Genomic DNA, 12,718 nt, shown 5'->3' with positions numbered 1-12,718 from the left:
AATGAGGCAGAGTCCAATTGAGTAATTCAGAGGGTAGAATATGCAGCAAATTTGAATGGTTATACAAATTCAGCAACTGACTTTGGTGATCAAATTACCTTTTCTTCAGAAGACCAGTGTGTTTTAGTCTGAAGGGGATAAGTAGGAACAGAATGACCAAGAGAGTGTTAATATTTGGTAAATATCTCTATGAATTTCCTGAACAGTCATTGTTAATGAGACCCAAATATATTCTCTTTATTTAATGTCAACCATAGTACTGAAGCCTGTCAACGAAGCATTATTTCTAAAAGAGACATTAGTGTCCACAAGGTAAGAGCAAGAAAGAATACAGAAAAAGGAATAAGGAGCAGGGTGCTGGAAAGATCCGCATTTTAACATTTACAACCAACATGTTAAGGTAGAGAAGATCACTAATGCTAGTTTAGACGATGCTACTGAACTCAAGATTGCTGAGTCTCTTCTTGAGTGTGAATCAGTGAAATTTAGAGATGAAAGTAACCAAAGGAAACTTCTAGTTGGCTGTACCACTCTCACAGGTAAGTAAACTGTGGCTGAGATAACGAAGCACATTCCTTAAGTACCTTTCTTGAGTAGATAGGGGCAGAACTAGAACTCAAATTCCAGGCTCCGTTTTCAGAGATTTGGGGGACTGAAATCTAAGATTTCCTGATTAGTGTAAAATTTGAAGTATAGATTGATCTTCAATCCTTCAATAAATAATTATGTACCAAACTATCAAGCTTGTGGTTCCTAATAAAATAAGGGGGGGGGGTGGGGAATAGGACCAAGAAGTACAGGGTAGAAATTTTAGAGAGGTTGAGCAAAAGAAACAGGAAATTTGGAAATATATTTTTTTGAGCGTGTCTCATTTAAATGTTCTAAAAGAACAAGGAATAGTGTGTCTTCTTTGCTTCTCTCCTTTCAACCTCCCCAGAATCAGAACTCAAATACTTGCTGTTCATTCATTCCCAGCTAAAACTTTTAATGCTAGGAATACTGTCAATCCCTTTCTTTCCTTGTATGCTCCCTGCCTGTGGGCCTGCCTTCCTCCCTTCTTCTCTTCCCGCCTTCTCCAGGATAAACAGAGTTTATTATCTATGTGGGACACCTTAAAGGAATTATTTTTTTCCGAGTTAAATTTAGGAAAGATGAAACCTGCATCTAAGTAAACTGCACTATATTTATATGTGTTGTCATATAAAAAAATGCTATTGGAGAAATATGATGAATCTGTTTAGTCTGCAGTTAAAGAAACTCTGTAATAGGAAAGAACCAAGCCTTCATTTATGAGGAAATGAAGGACTTTTAGGAGCAATCGTCTATGCCTTCAATAGAAACTCAAACTCTGAGGCTGAGTCTATACTTAGATTTTCAGGAATCTAAAACAGCCAGCCGAGTAATTTAAACCAACCACTCAGTGTTGGATAGGAAAAGCCATCTGTATCACTATTTTTTTGTACTAAATCAAACAGATATTTTTACATCATTCAGACCTAGTCTAAATCTCTTAACATATATTTCAAATTGTGTCTATACCATTTCAGAACCTATTTGAATACGAAATTGGACAGCCCGTCACTGGAATTGGATTTTATACTGTTTGTCTCCTCATTCTCTTTCCTTTTTTCTCCTCTTATGACATATAATTTTACATTTCAGCGGCCCTTCCACCTCCTAAAATATTTGCTCTTGGAATTAGAACATGCTAGAGCTGGAAGGAATCTCAAGAGACCATTTGATTCAGTACTTTTGTTGTATAGTTGAGTAAACTGGAGTCTGGAGATATCCCCAGACCGCCTAAATCAGCTCACTGATCAGTAGAGGACAGAGCTGAGATTAGAAACAGCGCTAATTACTAATCAAAAGAATTGTTACCATTTGACTAAAAAAACCTTTCTAATTGTTTTAATTGAGGGATGTTTAGAACTTGAATATGTCCAAATTAATGCACAGTGTTTTCCTAAAAGGTCCATAACACAGTGATTAGCACCCATAATTTCTCAAAACTTCTTGTGTTATATACTTCGTGTACTTGGCTAACCCAGCATGAGAATTTCTCATATTAAATTCTAATGTTTTCATTTACATAAGTTGAACTCTTATGTTATGATAGGACTTTGTAAGCAACTGCATAGTGCTTACTTCAATAGGAATTTGAGTTTTCTATAATAAGTTCTAAGCACAAGTCAAGTTCTATCGTGAAAAGTGATAAAAGTGCACTAGCTTTCTGACTTTTTGCTGAGTACAGAATGCATTTTAGTAAAATGGAGCTTTTTCAAGCATTCAGTAGGTTAGGTTATCCAAACAAGGGTATGTATGTATTCTGGCCAAATGGTTCAGTTTGTTGCTTACATCACCTAATTTTTCCTACTTTTGCTAAATTATTCAACAGGGTCCCACCCCCACTTTGCTGCCGTGGAGGCCTGACTTTCAAAGGATCTACAGTCACAGAGCCCCGAATGAAGCTTGCACACGCCTGCCATCGGGTGCATGGGGGAAAAGGAAATTGATTGACATGTGAAAATTAAGGACTTACCTTAATCAACTCATCTTCCCATAATAGGAAAGACTTAAATACAATTTTACATTCTTGGATTCTGTAAGTTTCAAGAATTCCAGTTAAGGAGTGCTGTGAGCAACAAATCTGCATTATTCTGGAGTTATTTATTCGTGCTACTTTACAAAAATAAGCAGTGGAGAATGGAAGGAGCTAGGATTTCTGATGCCAGGGTAGCTTAACAGTCTAATAAAGGTAACCAAATGTTAAGAGCTGAAAGGAAACACAACCAAATTCCTTAAAATAGGAATGTAATGGAGTAAACACATTTTCAACATATTTGTTAACATTTATAGTTTTTACTGTTTAAGCAGGGAGTTATAATTTACTTTCGACCATCCTTAAATCTTAATCTCCAATAAAAAAGAATACATAGATATAATTCTGAAGATTATATTCCAATGGAAAGTGAACCCATTCTCGGCATAATGCATCACGTTAGTATTAATTTATTTAGAGGATATGGTTGAATTTTAGCAGTCAGAGTCAAATTTAAAGGGAGTGGAGAAAACAAACAGTTGTACTATGAGAACTTAGTGTAAAAGATAGCAGGTGAATTAAAAAAAAATAAAAATCTATGGATTCCATACCATCAGTAGATCTCTCTTAATCCTATCTTATATCGGAATAAATTAGATGTTTTGTTAAAAGCAAATACGTCACATGCAAAAGCCAAGTAAATACTATATAAGGCCATTCAGATCTGACAAATGACAGTATAATGGCATTTTGTTAATTCTGTAAAGATTATATTGCTGAGTGCTTTCAAAATTACCTAATGTACAAAATTCTAGACTTAGTAGACAAAGAGTAACAACACACTGAATTCAAAGAAACAAATAAAACTCAAGGTGGGGTTCTGTCTTGTTTTGTTTCGTTTTGTTAAAAATCATGTATCGAATTTAATTTTTAGTAAAGCAAGCATTATATAATGCTTCAAAATTTTAAAATTCGGGGATAAAAGTTTACATCCAAAAAGATGATTGGAAAATTGTGCTTTCAGACTGTCGAATTAGTTTTCTGACAGGGTCAACCATCTCATCTTGCCATTGGATACTGAGAATTTCATCTATGTAATGTGTATGTGTGCAGTTCATATCCAGGTCCTGCAAAAATCTAAAACTGTGTGCTTCACTTCACGTAGCAAAGGCACCTATGTTTTTCTCCCTTTTGAGCAAAAGTTATGATCCAGTTTTCCCGCGGAAGGTGATTTTTTTCCACTGTTCTGTCACCCACACTCTCTGCGTTGAGCAGTACAGTAAATCACAAGAGAAGGTGGCAGCGATCCCTGCTTGCATGGGAACAAGTTGCTCTGTGGACCATTCGAAGAAGCTCTGGACTGATCACAAGGGAAACCGAGCAGAACTGTGAAGCAGACGGACGGGAACAAAAGGCTATTCTGGTGTGAGGAGAAATCAGTCACTTCAGCTCCACAAGCAGATGCTGCTACTGGACTGACAAGTGGAACCTAGTCCCGCTGGAGAAAGGTAAAGTTTGCCATTGGGGCAGACACACAGTTCGTACACTGCCTGCCGAGAATTTGAGGAGCTGGGTGAAGACGATGAGAAAGAGCCGGTCGGTAGATTCCCCAGCCGGATTTTCTCTGCGTTCAAAAAGATCTAGGGGGAAATGAAAGTGCATTTCAATTCATTTTAGCATTCTACGTTCCTCGGAGCTTTACAACAGGGTCTAATAAGAAAGACCAAACAACAAACAATGCTATTGGTTTTAGCTGCCACGCTTTGTTGAACAAACAAATTACATTCCGAAGGCACAGCCCAAAAGCTCAGCAGCTCTCTGCTCCTTTGAGACGTGGTGCATTCTGACAGAAAGCCCTCGATCTGAAAAGCAATACTGCACAATCTGCTTAAGGGGCCAACCCACTTATTCAAACACCACAGAAAATTAATGAGTTTGACAGAGTCTCTCCCTTTCAACTTCTCAATCGTGCCTGGTCTAAAGAATATACAAAGAAATAAGGATGTGCATGGAGAGGGCGTTACTGAAAGGATGGACAGTTAATAATTAAAAAAAAAAATTACTCTCTGGCCTGATGTTTCAAAAGTCATAAAATCGTGTTGACAGAGAGTCTGAGGGAAATATACCAAGTAGATAATTCACACTATTAACAACAATTATTAGATACAATCAGGTTTGAAATCTCCATGAAATGTACTACTTGTATGCCACACTTCCTTTGCTGTATTTTCTAAGTTGCAAAATTACTTCACTTATTCCAAACATGGACTTGCCACGTTGAGGGACAGTGATCACGTGGTTTTGACATGCAGGGGGAAAGTTTCGGAGAAAGAAAAGCTGAGTCATGAATTTGAATGAGCAAAGAAACCACTTTCTGGAGCTATTTCTTCATTCCATTGTTAGGTAGCTAATTACTGCCTACAGGCGTCTCTAAATTGACAGGAGAGTCTGAGATTACTCCATTTCCCACATATTTGCTCTCCTCCAAGTCCTATTTGTTTCTCACCGGAAATCCTAGGATAGCCCCCTAACTGGCCTGCCAGCTGCCATTCTTGTCCTCTTAGAGCCTATTTTACATCATCTTGCTTAGTGAACTTCTAAAAACTACAGACCAGGTCTTGTCCCCCCCCCACCCCCCCACTCAAAATTCCCTGATGGCCTCCCACCACATTTATCATGAATATGGATTCCTCCCCAAGACTCAGGAGCCCTCCAAGATCTGGCCTCTCTCTAACACCATATCCGGTCACTGTCTTTGCTCCAGCATTTGCATTTTCTCCAACATATCAAAAGAACTCTGGCCTCAGGTCTTGTTTACTCCCTATTTCCTCAGCCTGGAATACTTTTTTGCTCCAGATATTTACAAGTGGAGTTAGCTATTCACGGGCTGGTTAGAAAACGGGGGTAGGAGGGTGATTTCTACTTTTTGCCTTTTTTGGGTATTTATTACTATTTTTAAGTATGTATGTATTTAAGTTAAAGTTAATTAACAACTACTGTAGTATTAGTTTCAAGAGTCTAAATTGAGATTCATCACTTACATATAACACCCAGTGCTCATCCCAATAAGTCCCCTCCTTAATGCCCATCACCCATTTAGCCCATCCCCCCCACCTTCCCTCCAGCAACCCTCAGTTCTCTGCATTTAAGAGTCTCTTATAGTTTTTATCCTATTTTTCTTATTTATCTTATCACTGTTTTTATCTTGTTTTTCCTTCCCTTCCCCTATGTTCATTTGTTTTGGTTCTTAAACCCCACCTATGAGTGAAATCATAATTTGTCTTTCTCTGACTGACTTGTTCTGCTTAGTTTTTATTATTTTTTGATAGCCAACTCCTTTATATTTTTTAATTAAAACATTGAAATGCAGGAATCTATCGCATGCTGCAAATAAGACAGAAAAAGAGTTCATATACCAGAGACATGTATATTATAGATTAGATGTGGTCAGATCTCCGCTAAAAGGTCACCTATAAAAGGGTTTTCTTAACCACTCCATGAAAATAACACTAATCCATTAATCTCTCTTTGACAGCTTTACTTTTCTCTATAGTACCAGTCCCTTCCTAACATTATATTAAGTGTGCATTCCTTCATTGTTTGCTTCTCTTACTTGCAAGGTCGATCTACAGCTGTCTTTGGTTCACAGCTGCAGAACAGTGCATAAAATTGTGCCACTGCTTGGTGCATGAAATCGTGTTCTTCCTTCACCAGTAGGCATGTCTCTCCCCTCTAGGGTACAAGTGTCACCCTCCAGCAAAGCCCAGTGCATTCACTTCACCCTCCATAGGAAAGGTTCTCCTTATTGGTTCTTCCATAGACACGTATTATATTTTATTTTGTTCCTTAGTTGATGTTATTTTACAGTCCTATTTATATCTCCCTTTATATACTAAATTATATCCTCCTTGAAGATAGAATCATACCTGAAATTTTTTATAACTTCACAGTGTTTGACTCTGCAACATACAGTTTCCACATAATATACAAATGGTGGTGGAATAAATGAGTAGATCGGAAAGCATAGGGATGATTGAATTCACCAACAATATTCGAGTTAAAGTGTCATTAAAACTTTCATTTGTAGGTGTCAAATATTGAAATTTATCACCCCATAATTACTTCTTTAAGGGTTACATAATTACTGCTGTGCTCCCGTTCTCATTTCTTTAAGGAGACTTTTTTTTTGCCTGATAGGAAAGTTAAAAGCTCACAAATCTAAGCAGAAGGAAAAGATATATTTTGGGGTAGAGAGGCTGGGCCTCCTTTCTCCTGGCTCTGTGTCCCCTTGTTGAGCGACATGAGCGACTGTACCACCAACTATTGACATAGTCTGGGCTCTTTAGCTCGCTTCTCCCCAGGTACCGAGGGATGACTTCTCTACTGGATGGGTTTAAGAGAGGAACTGGGCTCCCACTTTCCTCACTTCGTTTTAGAAGCTAGCATGCTCTCAGAAAGCGGAAATCTCAGCTTTGCCAGAAACATGTTACCAGGCGAGCTCTGGGACAGCCGGGTTTAGGTCTGCATGTTTGCAGAGGAGTTGGCTCTGAGGAAACACCAGGAGCTGGTATTTCGTCCAGAGAACCACGGACAAATAAATAAGACGATGGAGGGTGGAAATGGAAAGCTAAGGAACGTGGGCTGAAGAGGCTCCTGTGGGATGGGTCTGTGGGCTCCTGTGGGATGGGACCGGAAGATACTGTGAGTGGTTCATTTATTAGTAAGCACAGAAATCCACGTGGCTGGTTAGCCCTGGCAGTTTGGCGCAGCTTTGCTGACACAGTTTCTACAGCTATGGAACTGGTCATCCCCCTGCCCCTGCCTGCAGCCTGAGGGAACAGCTGTGGAGAGTGGCGGTTTCTGTACAGGCAGGGTGTGCAGGTGGCAGCTGTGGACACAACCACAGCTGTGGAGGGCTCAACCATTTGGCCTGATGTGAGCAGAGAAGCAACACCCGCCCCCCCCCCCCCCCCCACCATGTTCTCCAATCTCTACTCTTGACAGCTTGTCTTCAGAGGACAACACTTAATTCCGTGAACTTCTGAGATTCAGACTGTACCCTCACCCGTTTAGGGGACGTATATTTTATTAATAACTTTAAATGCGTGGGGCTTTTGGAAATGATATTGTCTTGGCTTGAGATAGAAAAAAATAAATCGGGAGGTAAAAAGAGGTGTTTCACGTCGGCCCTTTCCAGCCCAGCTCTGCCAGGTTTCCGCAGCATGTTTGTGAGACTATCAGGGACCTCGGGAACAAGTCCCTGCGCACCTGGAAAACTCCTTGCTGCCTGCTGGCCACCATGAGTTTTCTTTTTAAAAAAAATTTTTTTTAACGTTTATTTATTTTTGAGACAGAGAGAGACAGAGCATGAACAGGGGAGGAGCAGAAAGAGAGGGAGACCCAGAATCCGAAGCAGGCTCCAGGCCCCGAGCGGTCAGCACAGAGCCCGACGCGGGGCTTGAACTCACAGACCGTGAGATCACGACCTGAGCTGCAGTCGGACGCTTAACCCACCAAGCCACCCAGGCGCCCCGAGTTTTCTTGCAGAGCAAAGCACCAGCTAAGAGGCAAGCGAGTCCGGGGCAAACCAGCTTGCGCCAAGACGGAGCCCAGTAGTGAACTTTCACCGACTTTCCCCCCTCATTATGATACTAAAAATCATGCTCAGGGGTGGAGATTTAACGTGTTAATTAAACGCGAGCAACACTTGAAGAAGCAGGACCCTTAAGCGCACAGGTGCTTCCACTCCACCCTCTTTCCACCTGCTTCTTTAAAATATTCTCCCTGACCTCTCCTCGGAGACTCAGCCTGGCCATTGCTTCGTTTGTGCCGCCTCCCTGGTGCTCCAGCCTCAGGAGCATGTGCTTTTTCATCTCGGGCCCGGCCCGATTTCCACCATTGCTGCACCCAAGGACGCGAGTCCATCTGTGGACCAGGAAGGGGCCCTAAGATGAGACGAGATCCAGTAGAACTAGGGACGCTAGACCCGGACCAACGCCCACAACTGAAGGGCCGCCAGGCCTCTCTGTTCCGAGTCACGGGGACTGGTGAGTCTCCAGTCTCCCCTTTTCCTCACTGCCCTTCAGGCAATGCTCTGGCCCCATCCCTTCACTCCTATCAGGATTTTCTTTTCTATCTTCTCTTAGCAGTTTTGTTTGCTCCCTTGTTTTCCTTCAACAGAAGGACGTAATCTCAGTGACCGGACTGCACCAGGGCTCCGCTCCTCGCAGGTGGCAGGGACCTGTCCCAGGCCCTGCAGGTGCAGCCGGCCTGGGCCTTCAGAAGGTAGTTGACGCCACCCACAGACTTGGAGCATTTGAAGCCTCCCACCGGAGCAGGAGCTCCCTGGTTCTTATCTTTGCTACCAGTACCTTTGGAAAAAGGGACTCCCATTTAGGTCCCTTTGAGCTGTGATTTTGGGAGATTCCCTCCAGGACCGATCAACCCGGTAAGGGGCTAGAGTTCCTGGGCTAGAGTTAGAGTCCGCTTTTGGGCTTCCTTTTCTTTGTCCCTCTCTTTGTCTTTTTTTTTTTTTAACCACCTTTTCTCCCCTCTGGGAGGTCCCTGATTTGTAACTTTGTTGGAAAACCTATTTACTTTTGGGGTTGCCTGGATGGCCCAGTGGTTTAAGCATCAGACTCTTGATTTCAGCTCATGATGTCACTGTTCGGGAGCTTGAGGCCTACATCTGGCTCTGTGCTGACAGTGCAGAGCCTGCTTGGGGCTCTCTCTCTTTCTCTCAAAATAAATAAACTTTTAAAAACCCGTTTACTTTTGGTATCTGTGTACTCAACTGTGGACTTAAATCTGCCTCATTTAAAATTTAAAATGGACTATTCCAAACATGAAGAGTAAACCCCCCTCTCAGTCCCCACGAGACTAAAGCCATGCAGTCTTGCCCATACGCGGAACTCAAAAGCCTACAACTGTCTGAAAAGTCCTCTCATGATTCGTAGTTGAACCCCCCTTCCCTGGAAGCATTCTCTTCTTTGAAGACGGTATCCCCAGCAGCTATCCTAACTTGACCGGAATAAAACTTTTTTTTTGTTTTCCTTTATCTTTAAAATTTTGTTAGACTTTGTTCATTTTGCGCCGACCTTTCCTGGCATAGGGGACAGGAGGTTGGAGCAGCTCGGCTGAGAACCCCTGGGGGGTTCCTCTGGAACTGGCAATGGGGGACCAGCACCCACTCTCTGTGCCCCTCTGACGTCTCAGCACCTCACAGGTATGTCGGCAAAGAGACCTGATAGCCAGACCCCCTCAATTTAAGCTGATGGTCCTGCTTTTATTTGAGCTGTTGAGGGTTACCACTCGTGCTCTCCAGGTGGAAAAAAAATTAAGGATCACGTTGAGTCTCAAATAGGGCTCTTCTGACCTGTCTAAATTAGTTTTCTTGTACACAGAATTAGAAAAAGCTGGCTATACGACTAAACAACCAAAACCTGGGAAGCTGTTTGGTTCAATCAGGGAAGCCTCCCACTTTGGGGGAGGAACCAGGTATTCTAGGCTTCATTTGATTTATTTGTTGCTGCGGTTTTTGGTATCTTTGCACAAAGTCAGCTGTGTTCTAAATGGAAAATAAAATATAACTAATGAATGGATCCATAAATTATAATGCTATCTTACAGTTAGGTTTGTTTTAATAAAAACAGGATATTTAGAAATCGGGTTTGTCATGTCTTCTCCACAAATAGTGAAACAGGCTAGATTTTGTTTGCATCTTGTTTGTGTATATGTGTCCATATGTTATAAATACGAGATATTTTTTCTATCTCCAGATGGTATTGCTAAAATTAATTTGTAAAGGAGCTCTATGTAATTGGTTTAAAAGCAAGCACTTGTAAAAACTGGGCATTCTAAAAACTACTCAGATAAAAACTAACCCGTATGTTTTTTAAGTTCACTAGATCTGGGATGAACTTCCTTACATGCAGGCCTATACATTACTCCATAATACAGATGCCTCATGGGAAGGGCCCTACTTGATGCTCCAGAGAAGTAAGGAGGAACAAAAATCTAAGACACCTGACCCCCTTCCCAATAATCAGAATACTGAGGAAAAGGAGGAGGGAGATGGGGAGCGACAAGAAATCCTAACTCCACCTCCCCGAGTACGAGCACCAGAACTGATGTCCGACCCACTACCTGCTCCTGACCACCCCCGAGGGGGCTAAAGAGCAACCAGAGAAAAAACATGTTTGGCAGAAGGGAGAGACCAGAGACAGAGATGGAGAAATGATTCTCCAAACTTTAAAATCTGCCTCTGGCCTTGCCGGGGGCTCCCTGCCATCTCTTCCTCCCCTTCCTCTTGTCCCCTCACCACCACTGGGGCCACTCAGGCTGCTGGCTCCTCCTCCTGTACCATCCCTGGGGTGTCCAGCACCATCCGCGGCCCAAGAGCCCCCCTAGACTTAAAGCGCTCACTTTCAATTTCCCCACAAGAGCACCAAGTAAAATGGACAGTGGGGAGCAAACAGATTGGCTGTTTAGTGGACACAGGTGCGACATCCTTGGTATTCAAGCTAATTCAAGGCTGTTGGTTTAATTAAAAACATGTCTTTCGGAGTTATCAACATCGAGCTTTCATTGTACCTGAGTTTATTACATTCATGTTGTATCTGTTACAATTTGTCAGCAAAAATGACTTAAAATAATGTTAGGTTCTTTCTGTCTCCTGAGGTTTTCATGGGTAATTGTTAAGAATAAGTAAATTAAATAAAAATGTCTATAGCTTTCAAAATCTTTGGTAACCTAAAACTTTAAAGCTTTGCTAGGTTAAGTGATACATTGGGTTAAGTTCATTGGGAATCTGAATCTTTTCAAAATAAGATAAAATACTAACATGTTAATTGCTAAACAGATTCATCTGCTTTTGGCTTTTTACAAAAAAACTAAAGATAAATTTGAATCTGTTGGTAAACATGTTTTATGCTATATTAAATGATTGTACCATAAAAAAGTTCATGTTTTTAAAAATTATGAAATGTACTTGTATATTTCCAAAAAATTTGTAAATTGCCAAAAGTAAAGAAAATACTGTTGTAACAGACCGTTCATACCTGGTTACTACCTAGTTTTTACTAGAAATTGAGGTTTCTAAGACTTAAAATTCTGATAAATGTAGTTGAGACTGCTGGAAATGAGAAGGAAAACAACACTGAATTAAAAAAAAAAAGGAACTATGTTTAAAGAGGCGTAAAGAATGAAGAAAATATTTTTGTTGCAGGAAGAAAGTAATTTTGTCCTAAGATGAGACTGTTTAGAGAGAGAAGGCTTAGGACAAAATCTGAATGAAAAAGAAAGCTGCGGAAGGTTTGTGGAGAGAATCTTTGGAAAAGAATGTCAGGTGGTCAGGACTAAGATTAGAATAGCTGAGTTTTAAAAGTACACTGGTATAAAAATAAAATTTGGCTTTTCTATTAAAGAGACAAGGTTTTCTTGCATTGTTGGTCTGCTCTTAATAAGAACTTATAAACAAAGTTTTTTTTTTTTTATCTGTCCAGAAAAATAAGATTTCATATTTGTTTTTGTTAGGTCTTTGATTACTTAAGTAAATGAAATCTTTCAATATTAAAGGAGCTAAATTTTGCTAACAATTGTATAATCCTATGTATTTGTCTTTGGAATATTAAGATTTATAGTAATCTCTGATCCTATTTAGGCATGTGCTTGTTTATACGGTTTGTTAAGTTATAAGGGAGGCATTATTAAACAAATGATAATAAACTTTCTTAGGTTATACTCTATGGGTCAATGTTCTAGAAATTATATGAATTACATGAGTTCAACTTTATGAATTAAGTTATTTACAAATAACTATTCCAGAAATCATATGAAATCCCTAAAGCTTTAATATGTCCTGGTATAAGGTTGTCACTTGACATTTTCATTGTTAAAATGTATGTTACAGAAATACCTGGATTTCCTTGTCAACTACACTATAATGAACTCTCATCAGATCTTTAACCATGTCCATTTTTGAGTCTTGTCATTTACAGTCATTGTTCTGATGCTCTTGCAAATGTTTTCAACCTCAAAGAGGTTCATGAAAAGAACTTTTGAAAATACAGGTTTTTGACACCCTTAATATCATGAAACTAAACTAGGTAAGAATTTTTGGACTTGCTGGGAAAACTGTATTTAAATAGAACAAAAATTAGTAATGTGGGGCTGAATACA

General features: G+C 40.3%; 1 protein-coding gene across 1 annotated transcript in view; it reads right to left on the bottom strand.

Annotated features, from left to right (window-relative positions):
• Window positions 1-2,648: 2,648 nt before the first annotated feature.
• Window positions 2,649-12,718, bottom strand: part of SGCZ (sarcoglycan zeta) — a 226,539-nt gene continuing 216,469 nt past the window's right edge. The window contains exon 7 of the mRNA XM_043555381.1: window positions 2,649-4,179. Within this exon, the coding sequence (XP_043411316.1) occupies window positions 3,985-4,179 (195 nt within the window). The 3' untranslated portion in view covers window positions 2,649-3,984. The remainder of the gene's footprint in view (window positions 4,180-12,718) is intronic.

Source organism: Prionailurus bengalensis, chromosome B1, assembly GCF_016509475.1.
Source record: "Prionailurus bengalensis isolate Pbe53 chromosome B1, Fcat_Pben_1.1_paternal_pri, whole genome shotgun sequence".
NCBI classification, from domain to species: domain Eukaryota; kingdom Metazoa; phylum Chordata; class Mammalia; order Carnivora; family Felidae; genus Prionailurus; species Prionailurus bengalensis.
Note: the sequence above shows the minus strand (reverse complement) of the source record. Positions and strands in the feature narration are given on the sequence as shown.